This window comes from Anolis carolinensis, chromosome 2 (assembly GCF_035594765.1).
Source record: "Anolis carolinensis isolate JA03-04 chromosome 2, rAnoCar3.1.pri, whole genome shotgun sequence".
Taxonomy (NCBI): Eukaryota; Metazoa; Chordata; class Lepidosauria; order Squamata; family Dactyloidae; genus Anolis; species Anolis carolinensis.
In genome coordinates this window covers 183,579,821-183,605,344 of record NC_085842.1, presented here as the reverse complement: position 1 = coordinate 183,605,344, position 25,524 = coordinate 183,579,821, and the positions used below count along the sequence as shown (strand labels likewise).

The window sequence follows — 25,524 nt, the reverse complement described above, 5'->3', positions numbered from 1 at the left end:
CAAATTACTTTCCTAATCTTGCTTGAACTATAGGAAGACCGCGTGGATGCAAAGAATATCTCTTTAGCCCTAACATAGTTGTTTGCCTCGAGGTGTGGCTATTACAGCTTTTGAGATGCTTTTGAGATGCTTTTGAGAGGCTGATGCAATGGAGGCTGCCAACCTTCCTCATTATTAGTGTCCCTTCCTCCTTAAAAAAAACATTTCTGTAGTAGAATCCGCTCTTCCTTTCCTATCCCATTCCTGCCAAGGAAAAAGACCAGAAAGTTAAAGAATCCTTTCTTTACACCCATAGGGAGAAATGGCCACCACCCCTGGATGTTTTGCTCACCTGGCACATCTGTTGATGCCCCTGTCTGGAGGCAAGCTGGTTCTGTCTCTTGAGGTAAGTGATTATCATTGCTGTCTTCAGGTGGTGAGGCTACTAGTCACTTCATGGAAGAACAACGCTAATAAATACTGAGTCTGCTCCCCTTCTGTTCTTCTTCCTTCCATTCCTCAGGGTGGGTACAATCTCCAGTCCTTGGCAGAGGGAACCTGCACAGTCCTCAAGGCTCTTCTTGGAGACCCCTGCCCTCTGCTGGACTCACCCCTTGCACCATGCAGAAGGTGAGAAAGGATTTGTCCTCCTCAAGTGTCATCCCCATCCCCAGGCTGCATGTCTTCTGCTGACTGGCAATTTTTAAACATTTTCCCTCCTGGCAGTGCCCTCCATTCGGTGTCCCAGACGATTGCAGCTCATAGCAAATTCTGGAAGGCTCTAAGAAGGATCAGTAAGTACCTGGGCTGAGACCTATTTTCCCCATTCCATAGGCAACAAGAAGTGCCTTCTCAGCCAGTGGGCTCCAAAATTGCATTGCCCCTTAAAACCTCTACACTTTTCTTCCTTTTCTTCTTCTAATAATGTGATATAAATCACTATATCTGCCAATTCCATTACCCATGTCTGTGGGAAAATGGTCTATGTCCTGCAGGCAATACTTCCACCAGAAATTTCTAGAGTTGCATTGGAGAATCTAACAAATTTGTAGAGAGGTTTAGGAATTTCTGTGTCCTCAAATGCAACAATGGTATGCTGGAACCAAAAGAAAGTTAAATAAATGCATGGTTGGATCCATGGTTTGGTTGTATCTATTGGATTATGGTTGTATGTGTATGAAATGTAAATCAAGTGTTTTCTGCTGTTTTGTGTGTGTTTCAGTAATGAAACAGTTAACAGCAGGCTAGTTTTGACTGACAGTCTGCTATGACCTATCAAGCATGATTTCTGGCCTTGGAGGTCGGGCACTTCCTGCAGACTGAGGAATGTGTTTTCTTATCTCTGTGTTGAGCTGGTGCTTGCCGAGGCGAGAGGCAATAGAGAAATACCAGCTCAGAGCGATGGCTTTTGCTATGCTTTGTAAATATGTTTGTAGATACTGAATAAATGTTTGGACTTTAGACTAGAGATGTCTTTGAGTCTGACATTGAACAGAGGAATTGGTGTGGCAGACGATTGCAACCAATTCATCAGGGTGCTGGAGAAGATGATCAATGGTGTTTTGAAGAAACCCACCCGGCGCGCACCCTGACCCCCACTCCGACAGTATCCATGGTTCCAGGTCTCCACAGATATGAGAGCCTTACTGTTTTGATAACAATGTTGGTCTGGGTTGTTGTATACCATCTCAAGTTCCACTACAATGTAACTAATGAAATACCACAGGTGTTGACGTGCCTCAGGAAAATGGAGAAGTCAGTGTAACTTTGCAACCACTCAGCACCCCATCTGTAAATGAGATCCTGTCTAAGTCAGCAGCTGAACTGATGAAACCCCTGCCACCTTCACGCACAGGGATAGTCTATGATGAGAAGATGATGGAGCATTACAATATGTGGGACAGGTAAGGATTTATTTTTTGCTTAAAGATGTGTTGAATGGGCTCTTTATAGAATCATAGAATCATAGAATAGTAGAGTTGGAAGAGACCACATGGGCCATCCAGTCCAACCCCCTGCTAAGAAGCAGGAAATCGCATTCAAAGCACCCCCGACAGATGGCCATCCAGCCTCTGCTTAAAAGCCTCCAAAGAAGGAGCCTCCACCACGGCCCGGGGGAGAGAGTTCCACTGTCGAACAGCCCTCACAGTGAGGAAGTTCTTCCTGATGTTCAGGTGGAATCTCCTTTCCTGTAGTTTATATCCCATCCCATCCCTTATGTCCTCTGTATCTGTATTTGTGTTAATATAAGAATACGGTTAAAAAGAGACATAGGGAGAACCGTGGATCAAGATGACCTAGGTCAAATCTTGTCAAGATGGAACGTGTCAAGGAGAGGGACTAAAAATTACCAAAAGTCTGAAAAGCATGCACTATGGAGAATGGCTTAAAGAGTTTGTGCTTTTCCTGAATATCAGGGGATTGGACCAGTTGGCCCTTGGGGTCTCTTCCAACTCTATTTTTTCTATGATTCTGCCACCCTTTCCACACATGCTCTGCGGAGGGATGAAGATAGTAGCTCACCTTAGAGGGCTGCTTACAGATTTCTTTCCCAGTGCCTGATGGTAACTGTAGGCCAAAGCATATGGAGGGCCAAAGCCTTCTCACCTCTACCGTAGATGTTACTGAGACAGGTGGGACATGTTTCTAATTATTTGATGAAGGTGCAAAGAAGACTGCTCATCTCCATTTCAGCATGCACACCTGTTTGTGGTTAACTGAGGCAAACACTTGTCCAGATTTATTGGATGAAATTCGGGATGTTCCACCAATTCTCTCACACCAGAAGTGACTGACACGAAACAAAAACAAACAAACAAAAATGGATACTGGGAACAAGGTACTTCATTAATGAGGCCAACAACTTGCTTGTTAGACCTCTATCCAAAGAAAGGTTGACCAAATGGCAGATGTGAAGGGTTTTTTTGACAAGAGGAGTGTGTTTCAATGCCTTTAGAACAGAGGTAAGCAAAGTATGATCCCTGGAATAAATACAGATCTCTGGGGCTGTTTCTGTAACCCTTCATCTTCCCAGACAATTATTTATTTGCAATATTTATATTCCATCCTTCTCACAATGTTCATATACATGGCAAACATTCAATGCTATTAGACATATGACATACAGACAGAGGCACAGAGACAATTTAACATTTTCCAGCTTCTGGCTTCATAGAATCGTAGAATTGAAAGAGACCTCGCAGACCATCCAGTTCAATCCCCTGCAAGAAGCAGGAAAATCTCATTCAAAGCACCCCCGACAGGTGGCCATCCAGCCTCTGCTTAAAAGCCTCCAAAGAAGGAGCCTCCACCATAGTCCGGGGCAGAGAGTTCCACTGCCGAACAGCTCTCACAGTGAGGAAGTTCTTCCTGATGTTCAGCTGGAATCTCCTTTTCTGTAGTTTGAAGCCATTTTTCTGCGTCCTAGTCTGCAAGTCAGCAACAAACAAGCTTTCTCCCTCCTCCCTATGACTTCCCCTCACATATTTGTACATGGCTATCATGTCTCCTGACAGCCTTCTCTTCTGCAGGCTAAACATATCCAGTTCTTTAAATCGCTCATTGTAGGGCTTGTTCACACTCCTCTGGACGCTTTCTAGCTTGTCAACATATCGCTTCAGCTGCGGTGCCCATAATTGGACACAGTATTCCAGGTGTGGTCTGACCAAGGCAGAATAGAGGGGTAGCATGACTTCCCTGGATCTAGACGCTATACCCCTATTTATGAGGGTATACTCGATTCTGGCCAAAGGGGGAGCTGCTGTTTCATCATCAACTGTAACACCGAGACCTTGATAGAGTACTTCCTCGATCTTCATTCTTCCGCACGCTGCTGGATGTTTTTATGGTGTTGTAAATTAGTTAAATTAGCCTCCCCGCATAAAGCAGTACCTAAATTTCCTGCTCGAAAGATGCAACTATCTTTCGGCTTGCTTAGGTCAACAACGAGCTAGGCTATTTTAATGGTCGGGTGCTCAATTCGACCCGGGTTGCCTTCGAACTCATGACCTCTCGGTCAGTAGTGATTTATTGCAGCTGGTTACTAACCAGCTGCGCCACAGCCCAGGCTAAAGTGTGGAGAATGTGCACTCCAGTGTGCTGTGTGGTATAGCCATGTTCTAGCAGCATTTTCTCCTGCCGTCTCACCTGCATCTGTGGCTGGCATCTTCAGAGGATCAACACTCCCTCTTCAATTTAGAATCATAGAATCATAGAATAGTAGAGTTGGAAGAGACCTCATGGGCCATCTAGTCCAACCCCCCGCTAAGAAGCAGGAAATTTCAGAGAGATTTCCCATGGCTCTCTGTCCCTCTTAGTGTGTCCTCTCTTTCTCCCCAGTCAACACCCAGAGTTGCCTCAGAGAGTCTCCCGGATCTTCCAGCGCCATGGGGAGCTACGTCTCACAGAGCGGTGCTGTCGGCTCTCAGCTCGGCTTGCCTCTGAAGAGGAGCTGCGGATGTGCCATAGGTAGGGACAGGTCCCTGTTTACATGCAGGTTTGAGTCTTCTGGATAGCATACAGGGATTTTGGCGGGTGCAAGATTCACTGACCTCCGAAAGTGTATATCCTAACTCTAGAACCAGACGTCTTACCAGCTCTGTCTCTCTTCTCTTCTCACTCTCCAGCCTGGCCTATGTGGAGACAGTGAAGTCAACAGCCACCATGAAGCCCCGCGACCTGCATCGCCAGGGTGACAAGTACAATTCCATCTTCATCTGCACCAGCTCCTATGAATGTGCCCGGCTGGCGGCTGGTTCCGCCTTCAGCGCCGTTGAAGCTGTGCTCTCTGGGGAGGTGAGCTTCACCCTCTGCAGGGGGCAAGGATGCAGCAGCAAGCACCTCCTCATTGGGGCTAGCCATTTTGGAAACACTTCACTTTATTTCTTAATTAGTCGCTCTCCACCAGAGTGCTCCAAGCGACTTACAATTTAAAATATCATTCCACAATATAAAACATTCAACGTAAAAACATTCAACAGTGACTATTTGGCAAATTAGATCTGATTTACTTAAATGCACAACCAAACAGCCAAGTCTTGAGTGCTTTGACAAAAGATTGCAACTCTGACATTGCTCACAAAAGCAAGACACAGAGAATCTTATTTTTGCCATTTTCAAACATACTGACAGACCCATCCCCTTACATATTTCTGCTCGGTAAGGTAACTTTTGAGGGGAGGCCTTCAACATTTTTGTATACCTTTATTAACAGACATTTTTCCTATATCACATAAAATAACGTAAAAGTAAGCAAAAGTAACGGCGTTCCATGCAGTCATGCTGGCCACATGACCTTGGAGGTGTCTACGGACAATGCCGGCTCTTTGGCTTAGAAATGGAGATGAGCACCAACCCCCCAGAGTTGGACAGAGTTAACGTCAGATGAAACTTTTACCTTTTTTAAGCAAAATATAACTGCAGGCTATACCAATACTACAGACTACAAACAACTATACTATATCACAACATACACTACAAATGAAGGAGCCTCTGGTGGCCTAGGGGATAAAAGCCTTGTGACTTGAAGGTTGGGTTGCTGACCTGAAAGCTACCAGGTTCGAATCCCACCTGGGGAGAGTGTGGATGAGCTCCCTCTATCAGCTCCAGCTCCATGCGGCGACATGAGGGAAGCCTCCCACAAAGATGGTACAATATCAAAACATCTGGGCGTCCCCCGGGCAACGTCCTTGCAGATGGCCAATTCTCTCACTCCAGAAGCAACTCCGGTTGCTCCTGATACGAAAGAAAAAAAAACTACAAATGAAAACAAAACATGAGAAAGCAAAATAACTTCTAACTTTCCAGCTAACGGTTCTAGGTACAGAAATATACTTTATCTAAAATCTACATCAAATGAAATTCTATGTACAGTAGAGTCTCACTTATCCAAGCTAAACGGGCCGGCAGAAGCTTGGATAAGCAAATATCTTGGATAATAAGGAGTGATTAAGGAAAAAGCCTATTAAACATCAAATTAAGTTATGATTTTACAAATTAAGCACCAAAACTTCATGTTATACGACAAATTTGACAGAAAAAGTAGTTCAATACGCAGTAATGTTATGTTGTAATTACTGTATTTACGAATTTAGCACCAAAATATCATGATATATTGAAAACATTGACTACAAAAATGGCTTGGATTATCCAGAGGCTTGGATAAGTGAGACTCTGCTGTATTATTGAATCCTGCTGTTCTTCAAATCTAACTATTGGGACTTTCCATCAATAGTTGCATAAGAATGCAATTATTAATTTCCAATCCTTACTGAAACTACTTAATGACTTTCCTAATCAAAACTACCAGTTTATCCATCTCATCAAAATCGTATCATTAACCAATTATCCTGTTACGAAATAGCCATGTCTTCCCATTTCTGCTCATGCAACTGTTTTGGTAGCTGTAAGTTGGTCCATTTGAGAGTCTGTAAGCTGCTGTGGTTTCTGAAGTCTTTAGGCCACAGCTCCATTTGAGTGGCATTAGTGTCAAGCTGCCATTAAGACTTCTGAGAAGGCCTTGCATTTCCCATCAGCCTTCAGTTTCCCTTTTAAAAAGCCAAACAAAGCCAAAGCATGTTACAGTATGAAACATGAAGCAAAATGCAATTCAATTAGTAAGGTAAAGGTTTCCCCTGACTTTTTAAAGTCCAGTTATGTCTGACTCTGGGGGTTGGTGCTTGTCTCCATTTCTAAGCCGAAGAGCCGGCGTTGTCCGTAGACACCCCCAAGGTCATGTGGCTGGCATGACTGCATGGAGCGCCGTTACCTTCCCGACGGAGCGGTACCTATTGATCTACTCACATTGGCATGTTTTCGAACTGCTAGGTTGGCAGGAGCTGGAACTAACAGCAGGTGCTCAAGCCGCTCCCGGGATTTGAACCTGGGACCTTTCGGTCTGCAAGTTCAGCAGCTCAGCACTTTAACGCACTTCACCACCGGGGCTCCTTCTGCAATTCAATTAGCACTCCACATTTACAGGTTTTATTTTTGCATATTTGATTATTTGAGGATTTGATTAAAATGTTCTCTAGGAATCTCCAGATCCACTAGAGTTTCCTAGAGAGAACACCTATTTAGGAATCTCAAAGTTATCCAGTGTGAGTCTGTAGTCATCTTTGGTGGAAGGTGACAATAAAGTTGTGCTGGAGAACCCAGGGTAAACTTAGAGAGATGTTCTCCTTGGTTAAAAAACAGCATTTTTAAAATTTGCATTTTTTTCATTTTCATTGGAGTCTTAGGCTCCTAACCACAGCAGATATGGAGGAATAACATAGTGAAACAACAATAAAATAATAAAGTTAGTGACCAGGAAAATGCTTGGTAAATAAATATCTGCAACATAGGTGTAAGGGCTTAATAACGACTGCCACCAATTGTAAGATGCAGTCTTACGGTGGCATGGGTTCGAATCCCACCGCTGCCACCAATTTGTAAGGAGCTTAATAACGACTGCCACCAATTGTAAGATGCAGCCACCAAAGACTCAGAAAGGAGGCCTTTTACTTTTTTTCCTTTCTTCTTCACTTTAGATGGTAGCGTAACTTAGTTTATAATATATGTGATAGAGGCTTATATATTGTAGGAATAATAACAAGTTTATTCAGGCACAGAGCTTAGGGTTACAATATTGTTCTCACTTAGAGGCACTTTCATTAACAGTTATAATACTAGAATAAGGTGAATCAAACTCCCTAAAGTGTCACTTCTTTAAATTAAAGTAGTCAGAACTTCATCCTCTGCCACCTTTAAACCATAGTCACCCCTGTGATATACGATCACAGATTCTCTGTTCCTTACTAGAACACAGACTACATAAAATAAGTCACCAAACTTATTTTAAACCGACTCAAAATGAACAATTGAGTCTCCCTTGATCCCCTCAACTTAGGATCAATCTTCCCTGTGCCTCATCAGAGCACAGACTGAAACCCTTTTTTTAAACACTGCACTTCTTCAACAAAACGGCAGTTGGCTCCGCCTACTTCTCCATGGCAACCAGCCTCTGAGTGTAGAGAAGCAATAACTGCAATATTTACCCTTTTAAAACACAAGCACACAATCAAACATAACATCTGTAAACCAAAAATTCATACTTCATTACAATAGAAATCTGTCTTTTCTGCATATCTTTGTCAATTTGGAGATGCATTTCTGCCTCAGGTTCTTCAGTTGCTGTGATGTACAATGTGTTGTCAAAGGCTTTCGTGGCTGGGATCACAGGGTTGTTGTATGTTTTCCGGGCTGTATGGCCATGTTCCTGACGTTTCGCCCACATCTATGGCAGGCATCCTCAGAGGTTGTGAGGAGAGAATACTTCTGGAACATGGCCACACAGCCCGGAAAACATACATCAACCCTGCTGTGATGTAGTTTCTGCAGACAGTACTCCAAAGTAGTGTTTCCTCTTTTGAGCTTCAGGTTCAAAATGCTGTGGCCATTGTCCGACCCCCCGGACACCATGCTGAATCGGACACCGCCTGTGGCTTCTGCTTCTTCAACTCTGTGGCCTTGTCTGCTCGATATGCACAGCGCCTGACTGGGAGGCCTATGAGGTGAGGCGGCTGTGGCACCAGGAGCCATGGAACACATCTGCTTCCACAAACGCAGGTTGAGCACCTGTGCTTTGTTCTGCAACAGGAATCCCAGCAGCTGTAGCTCTGCTGACCTTCTCCTTTGGGGGGATGCTGTGCTGGTTAGGATGACTTTACCTGAGTTAATACTTTGGATTTAGGTACTTGTCTAATTGTGGTTTCATTTTTAGGGTGATGATACTGGACTGGGATGTTCACCATGGCAATGGGACCCAGCATATGTTTGAAAATGATCCCAGGTAACTTTCTCCAGCACTTTTACAGAAATCCTGAAATTGATTTCTCTTGAAAATGGAATTAATTGTTTTTCTTTTCTTTAAAATACCATTTGCTTAACTTGGCCTTCACTTCTGTTTTGTGATGGATCATTTTTGTTCCCTTCCAATGATGGTTTCCCACTGGGGATAAAGCCTTAATGTTCTGCTGTTGGAAACCTCATTTATCCATGTGGCATGGATATTAAAAATTATGGAACAATTTCTTCATTCAGTCTTTTTAATAGCATGTATCCATCAAATGAGCTCAGCATAGCTTTGAAGCTGAGGCAGGAATACTTATTAATGTTGTAAGGAGTAAATTTCAGATTGTCAGTAAAGGTAAATGTTTCCCCAGACATTAAGTCTAACCGTGTCTGACTCTGGGGATTGGTGTTCATCTCCATTTCTAAGCCGAAGAGCCGGCATTGTGTGTAAACACCTCCTAGGTCATGTGGCCGGTATGGCTGCATAGAGCGCCGTTACCTTCCCACCGGAGCAGTACCTATTGATCTACTCATACTTGCATGTTTTCAAACTGCTAGTTTGGCAGAAGCTGGGGCTAATAGCGGGAGCTCACTCCGCTCCCCGCATTCGAACCGCCAACCTTTCAGTCAGCAAGTTCAGCAGCTCAGCAGTTTAATCAGCTGTGCCACCGGGAGCATTGTTAGCATTCATTTATTATTTCAATTTTTAAAAACAGTGATGGTTTTTCTAAATGAGATGCTTGGAATGGAGTGGGGAGGAGAGAGAACAACAGGCCACAATTTCACAATATTAGGAAACAATCTAATAGAAATTTCTGTGGGACTTTGAGGCAGCTGACTTCCAGTTCAGCTAGTGCAAAGGGACAATGCCACTCTTCTGTCTTTCCCTCTTTAATGGATGTTCTGCGATAAACAGAAGAACCTGTGGGAAAGGGTGGGAGAATTACAAAATCATCTCTTCCTCTCGTCTATTCCTGTAAAATTCTGCAGATGGGCCTGGTTAGTCCTCATCTGGAAGAATCACTTGGGGGTGTGCAAAGGCTAGTACAGGGGTAAACAGAAGGGAGATTGACATCTTCCAATAGATCTCTGAGTCCATTGCCTGGAAAGGAATCCCACTGGAGCATTACAGCACACCAACATTTGGGAGTTACCCTGGACCGTGCTCTGACCTATAAGAAGCACTGCTTGACTATCAAGCAAAATGTGGGCACTAGAAATAATATCATACGAAAGCTGACTGGCACAACCTGGGGATCACAACCAGACACAGTGAAAACATCTGCCCTTGCGCTTTGCTATTCTGCTGCTGAATATGCATGCCCATTGTGGAATACATCTCACCACATTAAAACAACGGGTGTGGCTCTTAATGAGACATGCCGCATTATCACAGGATGTCTATGCCCCACACCACTAGAGAAATTTTACTGTTTAGCCGGTATTGTACCACCTGACATCCACCGGGAAGTAGCAGCCAGCAATGAAAGGACCAAGGCATTGACATCTCCGGCTCATCCCCTGTTTGAGTATCAGCTAGCACATCAGTGCCTTAAATCAAGAAATAGTGTTCAGAGATACTTGCAGGAACACCCCAGCAAGCAAGAGTCCAAAAGTGGCAGGTTAAAACTCGGAACCACAATCAATGGCTGACGCCAGATGCGAAACTCTCTTCTGGGCACCCAGAAGATTGGGTGACTTGGAAGGCGCAGAAGAGACTGCTCTCTGGCACCACGAGATGCAGAGCCAACCTTAAGAAATGGGGCCACAAAGTGGAGTCCACAACATGCGAGTGTGGAGAAGAGCAATCCACAGACTGCCTACTATGATGCAGTCTGAGCCCTGCCACATGTACTATGAAGGACCTTCTTACAGCAACACCAAAGGCACGCCAAAGTGGCCAGATTCTGGTAAAGGACATTTAGTATAATGCTAAGTTTTTAAAACTTTGTGTTTTCAAATACAGTAGAGTCTCACTTATCCAACGTTCTGGATTATCCAACACATTTTTGTAGTCAATGTTTTCAATACATTGTGATATTTTGGTGCTAAATTAGTAAATACAGTAATTACTACATAGCATTACTGCGTATTGAACTACTTTTTCTGTCAAATTTGTTGTATAACGTGATGTTTTGGTGCTTAATTTGTAAAATCATAACCTAATTTGATGTTTAATAGGCTTTTCCTTAATGCCTCCTTATTATCCAACATATTCGCTTATCCAACATTCTGCCGGCCCGTTTATGTTGGATAAGTGAGACTCTACTGTACATTACAACGTGTATCCTCGGTTTGCTTCTGACATGATGAATACATAAATAAATACATCTCTGAGTGATTTGCAACAGTCGTAATGATGATGGTGGTGATAAAATTCACAAGTTAAAATTGACAGGGTAGATGTGGCTTGAATTCTGACAGCTTCTTTAGCTGTTGAATCTCTTCCAGCAAGTCATTCCACCAATAGACTGGGAAAGTGTTTTGGCTTCTAATTCTTTAGCAGTGACAGCAACTGGAGGTCTTTCACCACTTTTGATTGATTACTGAAATAAAAAAAGCTTGAGGGAAAACTAAGAATGAGCTTTTGTGTGAAGAGTGTGAGCTCAGTTCAGTTCTGGTGATGGAAAAAAGCCTCTGGGAATGGAATGTGGTCAGAAGCACCAAGTTTCTTCTGTCAAAGTGTATGTCCTCCACCTTGCCCCATCCACATTTCCTCAGACTATTATTTTGCAATAGTTGAATCTTAGGCCCTTCTACACTGCTATATAAAATCCAGATTATCTGATTTGAACTGGATTATATGGCAGTGTGAACTCATATAATCCAGTTCAAAGCAAATAATGTGAATTATCTGGTTTGATAATTTTGATTATATGGCAATGTAGAAGAAAGTAAAACAAGCCTGAAGTCTGTATCCCCTTGCCCTGGCTGTGTAAGATGATACTTATTGTTTTAATTGTTTAAATCAGCTTGTTATATGTTGATCTGCATGTTAAATGTGTTTTATGTGGTTAACTCTGTTATTGGGACTGGTGCCGATTGTAAGCTGCCCCAAGTTTTTTCAGGGAGATTTTTTTTTTCTCCGTGTCAGGAGCAACCGGAGTTGCTTCTGGAGTGAGAGAATTGGCCGTTTGCGAGGACGTTGCCCAGGGGACGCCCGGATGTTTTGATGTTTTTACCATCCTTGTGGGAGGCTTCTCTCATGTCCCCGCATGGAGCTGGAGCTGATAGAGGGAGCTCATCCGCGCTCTCCCCGGGTGGGATTCGAACCTGGCAGCCTTCAGGTCAGCAACCCAACCTTCAAGTCACAAGGCTTTTATCCCCTAGACCACCGGAGGGAGATGGTGGTGGGGTATAAGAATAAGGTTGTTGTTGTTGTTGTTGTTGTTGTTGTTAAGCTCTTTGTGGTCTTTGACCTTATAGAAATAAAATCCCCTGTTAGAGCAGGCATGCTTGGCAAGCAGATTTTGTACAGTTATAACTGTGCAATTTGTTGATATCCTTTTTAGTAACTATGCAGTAGATGTGAACAAGCTAGGCATTCATTGACCCCCATTTCTTATCCCCTTTCACTTCCATTCTAGTGTCTTGTACATCTCCATCCATCGATATGACAATGGGACTTTCTTCCCCACCTCTGAGGATGCGGACTATGACCAGGTGGGCTTGGGGCCTGGCAAGGGCTTCACCCTTAATGTGCCTTGGAACTGTCCCCGGATGGGAGACCCCGAATACCTGGCTGCCTTCCATCAGATTGTCATGCCTGTTGCCTATGAGGTAGGTGAGGACAGCGTTGACCACATTCAAACTCTTTAAGAGTGGAAGCCATGAGGCCCTGTCTATGTGACAAACGTAGCACAGCTTTACTGAACTACGGTTCATTTCCAAAGGCCAGCAATTACGTCCGAGCCCTAGCAATGTGTCCTCTTCTAGATCAGGTGAGAGAGAGAAAGAGGAAAAAAGAGAAAAAGATAAGAGAGCAACACAGAGAGACAGACAGGGACCTCTCCATCTACTGGCAGAGTGTAGGCAAAAATGATTTTCACACCTGAAGTTTAAAGGTACCAAGGGAGATGTCTGCCAGATCTAAGGAATTGGAAAGAATTGTTCATTTGCAAATACAGTAGCGTCTCGCTTATCCAACATAAATGGGCTGGCAGAACGTTGGATAAACAAAATTTTGGATAATAAGAAGGGATTAAGGAAAAGCCTAATAAACATCAAATTACGTAATTATTTTACAAATTAAGCACCAAAACATCATGTTTTAGTACAAATTGACAGAAAAAGCAGTTCAATACATAGGCCTCCGGTGGCCTAGGGGATAAAAGCCTCGTGACTTGAAGGTTGGGTTGCTGACCTGAAAGCTGCCAGGTTCGAATCCCACCTGGGGAGAGCGTGGATGAGCTCCCTCTATCAGCTCCAGCTCCATGCGGGGACATGAGAGAAGCCTCCCACAAGGATGGTAAAACATCAAAAAAAACATCTGGGCGTCCCCTGGGCAACATCCTTGCAGACGGCCAATTCTCTCACTCCAGAAGCAACTCCAGTTGCTCCTGACACGAAAAAAAAAACAAATCCATAGTAACATTATGTAGTAATTACTGTATTTACGAATTTAGCACCAAAACATTGCAATGTATTTCAAACATTGACTACAAAAACACTGACTACTAAAAGGCAGACTGCATCGGATAATACAGAACGTTGGCTAAGTAAAGGTTGGATAAGCGAGACTCTATTTTAGCAACTTTTCTGCTTTGTCTCTCTGGCCAACAGTGGGAAGGGAAGAAAATGGACTAGTATGGGAAGTGAATCCTCACTGGTGTTGTTTACATTGCAGTTCAATCCAGAGCTGGTCCTGGTTTCTGCTGGTTTCGATGCTGCTCGCGGGGACCCTCTGGGTGGATGCCTTGTGACCCCCGAATGTTATGCACACATGACCCATCTTCTCTTGGGCCTGGCAGGAGGCAAAGTGGTAGTTGTCCTGGAGGTATGTCAGAGATGAGCTTTAATATCTCACAGAGCATTACATGGGAACCAGTTCTGGGATGGATGGTTCAGAAGAAGAGCGGGAGTGGATAAATTGGGGAAAGCGTGGAAGTCTGGGGTTGGTTTTATGATAAGCTACAGGCAGGAGTGTTGGAAGGGACCTAACTTTATATACTTGTTCTTTGAAAACTTCCGTCTGGTTGCCTGCATGGTAAGAGTGGGAATTATCTGACTTAGGGGATTGCTACTCCCAATATTCCTCATCATTGCCTATGTTGGCAAAGATTGCTGGAAGTTGCAGTTCAACAATTCCTGTTGTATGGCTAACAAACCATTGAAAAGGGAAACTCCAGGAGGAAATGGGCAGACAGAGAAGGAGTTAAATGCTCCCTGGTGCCATGTTTTTAACTTTTCTTACATGTACAGTAGATTCTCACTTATCCAAGCTAAACAGGACGGTAGAACCTTGGATAAGCGAATATCTTGGATAATAAGGAGGGATTAAGGAAAAGCCTATTAAACATCAAATTAGGTTATGATTTTACAAATTAAGCACCAAAACATGCATGTTATACGACAAATTTGACAGAAAAAAGCAGTTCAATACGCAGTAATGTTGTGTTGTAATTACTGTACTTACGAATTTAGCACCAAAATATCACGATATATTGAAAACATTAATGACAAAATGGCTTGGATAATCCAGAAACTTGGATAAGCGAGGCTTGGATTAGTGAGACTCTACTCTATATATATCATTTCCAAATTTTACAACACAAGTAGGGGGAAAGGAAAATCAGGAAAGAGAAAAAAGTTAACATAATGAGAAATAAGGGGGAAGGGAGTTATTATTAGGAAGTTAAATCATTACAGATCTCAAGTACTGTATATACTCGAGTATAAGCCAACCCTAGTATAAGCCAAGGCACCTAATTTTGCCACAAGAAAACTGGGAAAACATTGACTCAAGTATAAGCCAAGAGCAGTAAATTTCAGAAATAAAAATAGATACCAATAAAATTACATTAATTGAGGCATCGGTAGGTTAAATGTTTTTGAATATTTACATAAAACTCTAATTTAAAATAAGGCTGTTCAACTCTGATTAGATCAGGGGTCCCCAAACTTTTTAAACAGGAGGCCGGTTCACGATCCTTCGGACCGTTGGAGGGCCAGACTATAGTTGGAAAAGACCCTTTGGGCCATTGAGTCCAATCCCCTTCTGCCTTTGTGTGCCAAAAGCACAAGCAAAGCACCCCTGACAGATGGCCACCCAGCCTCAATGTTAATAATAATAATAATAATAATAATAATAATAATAATAATAATAATAATAATAATGGGTGTAAGACAAGAAGAGACCCCTTGGGTCATTTAGCCCAACCCCCTTCTGCCCTTGTGCCGTGGGAGCCGGATAAATAGCTTCGATGGGCTGCATCTGGCCCCTGGGCCTTAGTTTGGGGACCCCTGGATTAGGTCATTATTCTGATCTTCTTCAATTTAAATGCCCTTATGTATCCTTTTAATAATAATAATAATAATAATAATAATAATAATAATAATAATAATAATAATAATAAAGTACAATAATAAATGTAGTAGTAACAATAATAATATCAGAGTGAAATAATAAATGTATTAATAATAAAAAAGAGTAAAATAAATGTAATAGTAACAATAATAACAGAGTAAAATTATAAATGTAATACTATCAATAAAAATAGAGAAATATAATAAATGTACCATATATACTTGAGTATAAGCCGAGGGGGGCTTTTTCAGTCCTAAAAAAGGGCTGAAAAACTAGGCTTATACTTGAATATATACAGTATGTCATAAAAAGGGAAGGAGGGAGTTGAAGAGAAGTAGAAACAATTGTCAGTGTACAAAGTTATTATTAATACATCTATTTCTTCATATCAATTACAATTACAAAAATGATCTAAAATACCAAAAATTCCATGTATCTGCTATATCAAAGAGAGGAGTAATATTGCCACCAAACATATCTTCTTCAAGTATTATCCCATGGTCTTCTAGTCTCCTCCACCAGCTCTTCCCCACTAAAAGTTCATCTTCATTATTATAACCAAATTATTTGTTTTAAATTCTTTTTCTAATTTTAGTTATTATATTATCAATCTAAAATGTAATTTAATCCGTTAGTAAATTAATATTGTATAAAGTGAAATTTTAATATATTTCACTGTCATCATTTCTTCCTTTTTAAAACAATACACCAAGTTTGTATATCACTATTTTTAAAAATCAAGAAATAGTAAGGGAAAGAAAATAAACCTATATTAAATATCCAAAGTCTCTTAGATGATGAGGTATAGAAAAGGGATAAGAAATATATATATATACTAGCTTTGCCCGGCCACACATTGCTGTGGCTTATGGGAATCCTTTGTTGGTCAGGTGGAATAGCAATGAATAGCCTTGCAGTCTCAAAGCCTGGCTGTTTTCTGGAGTAGCTGGAGATTTTTGTTGTATGAACGTAGAGGCATGGATGAGGGGCTGTGCTGCCAAGTTTGGGTTTTCTGGGATGTGTAGTTTTGTTGTTTTGTCCTAGGCCGAAATTTCATTACCCTTTATATATATATACTAGCTGTGCCCGGCCACGCGATGCTGTGGCTTAGTCTGGTGGTGTTGGTCAGTCTACATTAGGTTGTATTTATGCTGTGACCTCCACCCTTCTTTATACTCACATTAGTAGTAGTATTTGAAGTCTGTTACCTTCTTTAATTTTTGTGTTGATTGATAATTGCTTGAGATCCCTGTTGTCTTTGGTTTGTTGTTAATCGTGACGTCTGATTCTGCTGAGTGCGGTTTACATCTTATTGTGGTACAATAGTCTTTTTTTTGTTTTGCCTGTGTAGGTGTTTATTATTGTTGTTGTTGTAGAAGTCATGAAGGCTGGATAAGTTAGATGCTACTGTATTGTTTTTTGGAGGCCCAGTGTAGCACTGACTGGCCTCTCAGCCTCAGTGCCTGGCTGCTTCTTGCCTGTGACGGTGTTGATTCTTATTGTTGTTGTTGTTGTCATTGTTATTATTGTAATTGTTTTTTTGGAGGCCAAGTGTGAATGTAGGGATTGGGGAGGTGGATGAGCACTGAATGGCCTTGTAGACTCAGTGCATGGCTGATTCTTGCCTGTGTAGGTGTTTATTATTAGTGGGTGAGTGGATAGATAGATAGAGTGGGTGCTCTCCTTGTTTCCTTTATTCCTATGCTGTTCCCTTTCTCTGCTCCAATCCTGAGCTCGCTGATAAGAACACACTGGTCAGAAAGGAGGGTAAATATAACTGGATCAATGGCCTTTCTCTCCCTTTTGCTCTTGACCTTCCGGGCAGAGAGGGAGGGCTCTTGTACTTGGCATTCCTTCGCTTCCCTTCCCTCCCTCCTTCCTTCGTTCTATTCGTCCCAGCCTTTCCTGCCTGCGGAGCCATGGAACTGGGTCAATGGGTTGGATGGCAGGGAAAGGGAGAAGGAAGAGGCCTTTAATTGAAATGCATGGACTCCATGCCATGGGGTGCTGGAATTTGTAGTTTGCATCCAGTCCAACCCCTTTCTTTCTTTTTGTCATGGAGGAAGAACCCACCCAAACCTTTCAGACAGATGGCCATCCAGTTTAGTTGTGTTGTTATAGTCACAATGCGTTGTTGTGAGTTTTTTGGGTCCAGATTGTGGTTTTGTGGTGTGGTTGTGTTGTTACAACCGGGAGGGAAGGCTTTTGTGTTGTATTGCCAAGTTTCGTATTTCTGGGGCGTTTAGTTGTGTTGTTATAGTCACGATGTGTTGTTGTGAGTTTTCTGGGTCCGGATTGTGGTTTTGTGGTGTGATTGTGTTCTTACAACTGGGAGGCAAGGGTTTTGCATTGTGTTGTCAAATTTTGTATTTCTGGGGCATTTAGTTGTGTTGTTATAGTCACGATGCGTTGTTGTGAGTTTTGTGGGTCCAGATTGTGGTTTTGTGGTTTGGTTGTATTGTTACAACCGGGAGGCAAGGCTTTTGCGTTGTGTTGTCAAGTTTTGTATTTCTGGGGCGTTTAGTTGTGTTGTTATAGTCACGATGCATTGTTGTGAGTTTTATGGGTCCGGATTGTGGTTTTGTGGTGTGGTTGTGTTGTTACAACCAGGAGGCAAGGCTTTTGCATTGTCTTGTCAAGTTTTGTATTTATGGGGCGTTTAGTTATGTGCCAAGTTTTGTATTTCTTGGGCGTTTAGTTGTGGTGTTATAGTCACGATGCATTGTTGTGAGTTTTGTGGGTCCGGATTTTGTTTTGTGGTGTGATTGTGTTGTTACAACCGGGAGTAAAGGCTTTTGCATTGTTTTGCCAAGTTTTGTATTTCTGGGGCATTTAGTTGTGTTGTTATAGTCACGATGCGTTGTTGTGAATTTTGTGGGTCTAGATTGTAGGTTTGTGGTGTGATTGTGTTTGTTACAACCAGGAGGCAAGGCTTTTGCGTTGTTTTGTCAAATTTTGTATTTCTGGGGCGTTTAGTTGTGTTGTTATAGTCACGATGCGTTGTTGTGAGTTTTGTGGGTCCGGATTGTGGTTTTGTGGTGTGGTTGTGTTGTTCCAACCGGGAGGAAAGGCTTTTGCGTTGTGTTGTCAAGTTTTGTATTTCTGGGGCATTTAATTGTGTGCCAAGTTTTGTATTTCTGGGGCGTTTAGTTGTGTTGTTATAGTCACGATGCTTTGTTGTGAGTTTTATGGGTCCGGATTGTGGTTTTGTGGTGTGGTTGTGTTGTTACAACCAGGAGGCAAGGCTTTTGCATTGTGTTGTCAAGTTTTGTATTTCTGGAGCATTTAGTTGTGTGCCAAGTTTCGTATTTCTGGGGCATTTAGTTGTGTTGTTATAGTCACGATGCATTGTTGTGAGTTTTATGGGTCCGGATTGTGGTTTTGTGGTGTGGTTGTGTTGTTCCAACCGGGAGGGAAGGCTTTTGCGTTGTGTCACCAAGTTTCGCATTTCTGGGGCGTTTAGTTGTGTTGTTATAGTCATGATGTGTTGTTGTGAGTTTTGTGGGTCTGGATTGTGGTTTTGTGGTGTGATTGTGTTGTTGTAACCGGGAGGCAAGGCTTTTGCATTGTGTTGCCAAGTTTCGTATTTCTGGGATGTTTAGTTTTGTTGTTATAGTCACTGCGCCCGCAACTTTATCCTTTTATATATATAGATATATATATATAGAGAGAGAGAGAGAGAGAGAGAGAGAGAGAGAGAGAGAGAGAGAGAGAGAGAGGGAGAGAAAATGAACAAACAGTAATAATTATAATAATTATAATAATTATAATAATAATAACAACCACCTCCTTGATGGGTGCCACCTTGTTGTGGTGGGGGGCTTAACTGCTCCAAGAATGCTGAGAGCTGTGCTTTTTTATAATGATAATCTTTTTAATAATAATAATAATAATAATAATAATAATAATAATAATATTTTAAAGTGTTTTTAGTCAACAAATCATCTTTCTCTGATTCTTTATAGTTCCATTAAGGATTTCATTCTTTCTGAATTTTTTAGATGTTTCCTTGTTGTAAAGCCAAAGTTAATCTTTCCATTTTGGCCATCTCAAAAACTTTTGTAATCCAATCTTCTGATGTTGGCATGTTTTGCATATTCAGTTCTTGCTGCTGACATCATGAATTGGGTCCTGAAGATGAATGGCAGCCAATGGATCTCCTTAAATAGGGGGGTGTGCCGCTCCCTGTAATTCACTCCAGTTTATTTATTTCATGTCAAAAGCATTGCATGATAAATACATTTTTAAATGATGGGGAAAAAAGGAAATCACAAGCAACTAAATAGTTTTAGACCAAAAGCGGGCAACAGCAACCGCATTGTCCGTAGCTTTAAACAACTCCTCCTCCGTACATGAGGCAGGACATTGTGGGCAAGCATACATATGCGGAGTTGTTTGTTCTGCTCCACAGTCACACAAGGTGGAGGATTCCTCCAGGTAGTGCCACCTTGCCAAGTTGTCTTTTGATCTGCCCACTCCACTTCTGAGTCTGTTCAGGGACTTCCAAGTTGCCCATTCTTGGTTTGCCCCTGGAGGAAGACCCTCATGGGGGGCCATCCAGTTAGAATTGCCAGGTTTAGCTGCCCAGAGGGACACCCTTGCTGTTGCTGGAGGAACATCAAGAGGAGTGGCGGTTCTCATGAAGCCCTTCCTTGATTTGAGTCTGGTGGGAGGAGGCTGATAGTCATGCAGTGGATGGCTTTCACAATGTTCGACCTTATTTCTCTCGCGTTAGCAGCAACTTCCCGTTACACATCAGGAGGGGCAATGCCAGCTAACTTGTAGAGTTTATCAACAGGTGTAGGTTTAAGGCATCCTGTGATTATTCTGCATGTTTCGTTTAGTGCTACGTCCACCTGCTTCGCATGGGCAGACTTTTGCCAGACAGGACAGGTGTACTCAGCACTTGAGAAAGACAAGGCCAGGGCTGATGTTCTTATTACTTGTGGGTCTGCACCCCATGCGCTGCCAGTCAGTTTCTGCAGGATGTTGTTGCGTGCAGCTACTTTGTGCTTGGTGTTCATGCAGTGTTTCCTATATGTTAGTGTTCAATCTAAGGTGACACCAAGATATTTAGGATGGAAACAGTGTTCGAGCTCTTGGCCTTCCCAAGTAACTTTCAGTTTCCTGTTGGCTTCACGGTTACGTAGGTGGAAAGCACACATTTTTGTCTTGGCAGGGTTAGGCTTCAGGTGGTTCTCTTTGTAGTAGCTGGAGAGGTCTTTCAAGGCATTAGTGAGTTGGTTTTCAACTGTTTCAAAATCTTTCGCTTGTGTTGTTAAGGCCAAGGTCATCAGCATATATAAAGCTCTTTGTGAGTGGTGGTAGTGGCTGATCGTTCGTGAAGATGTTAAATAAGGTCAGTGCAAGAATTTGCTCCAGTTAGAAGCCTCAATACAGGCCATCTCTTGTATGAGCAAGTGAATTATAAATCATGAAGCTGATGTTTTGGAAGTGCTTTGAACACCCAAGCACTATGTTAGGTATTACCTTTTTTAGAGTTATCCATGTCTCCTGAAGTTTGGTTATCCATGGGTGCAGAATCCTTGGATGCAGAGGATCCTATGTAGCTGATTATCCATTACGACTCTCATTTTTTCCCCCTAGCCCCTTGCAGTCCATCTGTCTTCTACCCTTCCCTTTACCACCTCCACAGGGGAATTGGTTTAGATTTGAAGTACCAACATTGGTGAACAGGGTTCATTGAACATGCTTAGGACTAAGGAGGTTGACTCTGGAGAGTGACGGTTCTGTGGGGTAATTGGTTAGAACCCTCCCAAGGGGACAAATGTCATTCATGGGCTGGAACACATAATCTGTTTCTTCTTTTCTCTTTCTTTCCCACACAACTTCCCTCCGTTTAGGGCGGCTACAACCTAGAGTCCATATCGGAGTCCATGACCATGTGCACTCGCAGCCTCCTAGGGGATCCTCCCCCTGCCTTGGGACGCCTCAAGGCTCCTCACCCCAGCGCTCTGCAGTCTTTGGCCTGTGTAGCATCTGTGCACCGCAAGTACTGGGCCAGCCTCCGACTAGAAGGTGAGTATTTTTTCCAGACCATTAGCCGTTTTGTTTGGTGGCAGGCCTAGAAGTCTCAGATTCATCTCTTGCCTCTTCAGTGAATTCAGTTTGGGTGACAGGCAGGCTATTGGCTCAGCCCCTCATTTCATGCTATTGAATAAAGGGGCTTCTCTAAAAATTACTTTATGTAATAAAATTTGAAAAATATTCTGTTCCTGGTTTGAAAGTGTTATTCCTGTTTAATTGTGAAATACTTACTTTGAAAATAGATATTATACTCCAAAAACTTCATGTTTGTGGCTGCCACAAACTACATTGAATTGATTGAATCTCTTATGAGGTATTCATTGAAAAACTATAGCAAAATGTGCAACAAAGTTTTTGCAATTTAATAAACTTTTTTCATGTTTTTATGATAGAACCAATTAGGAGATGACATTTGTAACCCAGGAACAAAAACCATGTTACATAGTGTTATTAGGCTTAATGTAAGTGTGAAGTATATATTTTCAGCATCTGTGAAAGAGAAGAGGCGAAGGTACCATACAGGCCAGATTAAGGGAAAACCAGACTCTGGTACCAAACTGGCTGGGAGTCCCCATTTTTGCCTGTGGGAATTCTCCAATTGTGCCATTCCTTCCAATGGGAAACAGAGCTGAAACTAGGACTGGATCTACAATGCCCTATATCCCAGGATCTCTCATGAGATTATCTACGTATCCCAGATTATCTGGCAGTGTAGACTCATATAATCCAGTTCAAAGCAGATAATCTGGGATCAGATACTGGGATATAGGGCAGTGTAGAGCCAGCCTGGGCGGTGAAACACAGCCAATCAGCACTGTAAGAATCATTTTAGTTCCTTTGGTGGGTCTAAATAATTAGAATCCACAAAAGCTCCCCCTAAAATAAATCAGTCTCAGAGATACTGCTAGATTGTCCCACTCAGATATTTCTCCTTTCTTTTATGCTGGAAAAGATTCATATGGCTGTTGCTTTCAAATATGGATCAATTGCTGTTATCGCGAGCACCTTATCATTGTCCCTTGTCTTATAGGTTTTAACATTTTAAATTAACATTGCTCTTTTAATTTATTATTGGCCCTTGCATTTTTTCCACCAGCTGTTCCAAAGCTTTGTTGCACAACCCTCCGAATTTTCAGTACTTACTGCTGTCTAGCCTATTGGTTGCTGATTATGTTGTTTTTATACTATTGTTTTGTTACAATGTTTTTAATTGTATAGATATATGTTTTAAATTATGTTTGGTTTTAATCTCTGTTGGATTGGGCTTGTCTCCACGTAAGCCATCCCAAGTCCCTTCGGGGAGAAGGAGGCGGGGTATAAAAATAAAGTTATTATTATTGACACAACAACGTTGTATGACACAGCAAACAAGATAGATATGCTGGATTTCGTGTCACAAAATCACAAGTCGAACACTTCCCAAGTGTTTAGGAATGTGTGATGTATTTTCAGATGATGTGCGCAGATCCCAGTAAGGTGGCCTTTTGCAGTTGGCAGATCGTAATTTTATCAATGTGTATTGTTTCCAAATGCCGGCTGAGATCTTTTGGCACAGCACCCAGTGTGCTGATCACCACCGGCACGACCTGTACTGGTTTCTGCCAGAGTCTTTGAAGTTCAATCTTGAGGTCCTGATAGCGGCTGAGTTTTTCCTGTTGTTTTTCGTCAATGCGACTGTCACCTGGGATGGCAACATCAATGATCCAAACCTTTTTCTTTTCCACAACTGTGATGTCTGGTGTGTTGTGTTCCAGAACTTTGTCAGTCCCACAGTATCTTTGAGTGTTCATTTTCCATTATCTTTGCAGGTTTGTGATCCCACCAGTTCTTTACTGCTGGGAGGTGGTACTTGAGGCATAAGTTTCAATGAATCATTTGGGGCACATAGTTGTGCCTCTGTAGTCTGTCTGTGTGATTTTCTTACAGCAGCTGAGGATATGATCAATGGTTTGGTCGGTTTCCTTGCACAGTCTGCATTTTGGGTCATCAGCTGATTTTTCAATCTTGGCCTTAATTGCATTTGTTCTGATGGCTTGCTCCTGGGCTGAAGGATCAGGCCTTCTGTCTCCTTCTTCAGGGTCCCATTTGTGAGCCAGAGCCAGGTCTTTTCCTTGTCAGCTTTTCCTTCAATTTTGTATTCTTTGCTGACCACAGTCTTCACATGTTCATGCTTGATGTTGTTCAGCTGTAATATGCCCAAATACTTATAGGCTTCTGGCTGGTGACACTTTATCGTTTGGCCATTAGGCATATTTATGCCCTCACTCTCAGTGATTGTTCCCTTCTTCAATGCCACTGTCGAACATTTGTCCAAACCAAACTCTATGCTGATATCAGTGCTAAAAATTCAGACAGTGTTAGTCAGAGACTGGATTTCAGTTTGCATTTCCCATACATCATCATCATCATCATCATCATCATCATTATTATTATTATTATTATTGACACAAAGAGTATGACACAGCAAACGAGATGTATATGCTGGATTTCATATAAAAAAATCACAAGCCGAACACTTCCCAAGTGTTTAGGTCTGTGTGATGTATTATTATGCTATTATTATTACTATTGCTATTGCTATTATTATTATTATTATTATTATTATTATTATTATTATTATTATTATTATTATTATTTCAAAGGTTGGATGGTCATCTGTTAGGGGTGCATTGCTTTTTGCTTTTACTGCATAGCAGAGACAGGTTGGACTGGGTGGCCCCTGGAGTTGCTCCTATTATTATTCTTACTAGTATTATTATTTCAAAGACTGGATGGTTCATCTGTTAGGGGAGCTTTGATTTACTGCATGGCAGAGACAGGTTGGACTGGGTGGCCCCCGGAGTTGCTCCTATTATTATTATTATTATTATTATTATTATTATTATTATTATTGACACAACGACGTTGTATGACACAGCAAACAAGATAGATATGCTGGATTTCGTTTCACAAAATCACAAGTCGAACACTTCCCAAGTGTCTAGGACTGTGTGATGTATTTTCGGATGATGCGTGCAGATCCCAGTAGGGTGGCCTTTTGCAGTTGGCAGATCGTAATTTTGTCAATGTCTATTGTTTCCAAATGCCGGCTGAGATCTTTTGGCACGGCACCCAGTGTGCCCATCACCACCGGGACCACCTGCACTGGTTTCTGCCAGAGTCTTTGAAGTTCAATCTTGAGGTCCTGATAGCGGCTTAATTTTTTCCTGTTGTTTTTCATCAATGCGACTGTCACCTGGGATGGCAACATCAATGATCCAAACCTTGTTCTTTTCCACAACTGTGATGTCTGGTGTGTTGTGTTCCAGAACTTCGTCAGTCTGGATTCAGAAGTCCCACAGTATCTTTGCGTGTTCATTTTCCACGACCTTTGCTGGTTTGTGATCCCACCAGTTCTTTTCTGCTGGGAGGTGGTACTTGAGGCATAAGTTCCAATGAATCATTTGGGCCACACAGTTGTGCCTCTGTTTGTAGTCTGTCTGCAATTTTCTTACAGCAGCTGAGGATATGATCAATGGTTTCGTCAGCTTCCTTGCAGAGTCTGCATTTTGGGTCATCAGCTGATTTTTCGATCTTGGCCTTAATTGCATTTGTCCTGATGGCTTGCTCCTGGGCTGCAAGGATCAGGTCTTCTGTCTCCTTCTTCAGGGTCCCATTCGTGAGCCAGAGCCAGGTCTTCTCCTTATCAGCTTTTTCTTCAATTTTGTCAAGGAACTTTCCATGCAGTGTTATTATTATTATTTTTACTATTATTATTATTATTATTATTATTATTGCAAAGGCAGGATGGCTCCTCGGGTCTTCCACTGAAATTATGTTGAATTTATGTTAGTTAAAATTGTTCTTCATTTTGAATATTATATTGTTCTTTCTTTCTTTCACACTACTAACGAGATATGTGCATTGTGCATAGGAATTTTTTCATGTTTTTTTCAATTTGTACACACAAACATTCTCCACCCATCTGCCGCTGGACCGGCCCAACTGTCAAATTTTAAAATACAATGCTGCCCCTGTGTCCAAAATGTTTCTTGGGGCTCTATGAAAGGGCTTTGCGGCTCTCTGAGTATGAGAACCCCTGTTTTAAACTATGACCAGTGTGGGATTGCAAACCGCCTTGAGTCCCCATGGGGAGAAGG

General features: G+C 42.1%; 1 protein-coding gene across 3 annotated transcripts in view; it reads left to right on the top strand.

Moving 5' to 3' along the window:
* The window catches only part of hdac6 (histone deacetylase 6), an 83,382-nt gene that overhangs the window by 36,903 nt on the left and 20,955 nt on the right, over positions 1-25,524 (top strand). For all 3 annotated transcript variants that reach the window (XM_062971268.1, XM_062971269.1, XM_062971270.1), the window contains 11 exons: positions 296-385; positions 503-609; positions 706-773; positions 1,706-1,883; positions 4,318-4,446; positions 4,605-4,773; positions 8,398-8,531; positions 8,741-8,809; positions 12,399-12,591; positions 13,658-13,807; positions 21,202-21,376. In XM_062971268.1, the coding sequence (XP_062827338.1) occupies positions 296-385; positions 503-609; positions 706-773; positions 1,706-1,883; positions 4,318-4,446; positions 4,605-4,773; positions 8,398-8,531; positions 8,741-8,809; positions 12,399-12,591; positions 13,658-13,807; positions 21,202-21,376 (1,462 nt within the window). The remainder of the gene's footprint in view (positions 1-295; positions 386-502; positions 610-705; positions 774-1,705; positions 1,884-4,317; positions 4,447-4,604; positions 4,774-8,397; positions 8,532-8,740; positions 8,810-12,398; positions 12,592-13,657; positions 13,808-21,201; positions 21,377-25,524) is intronic.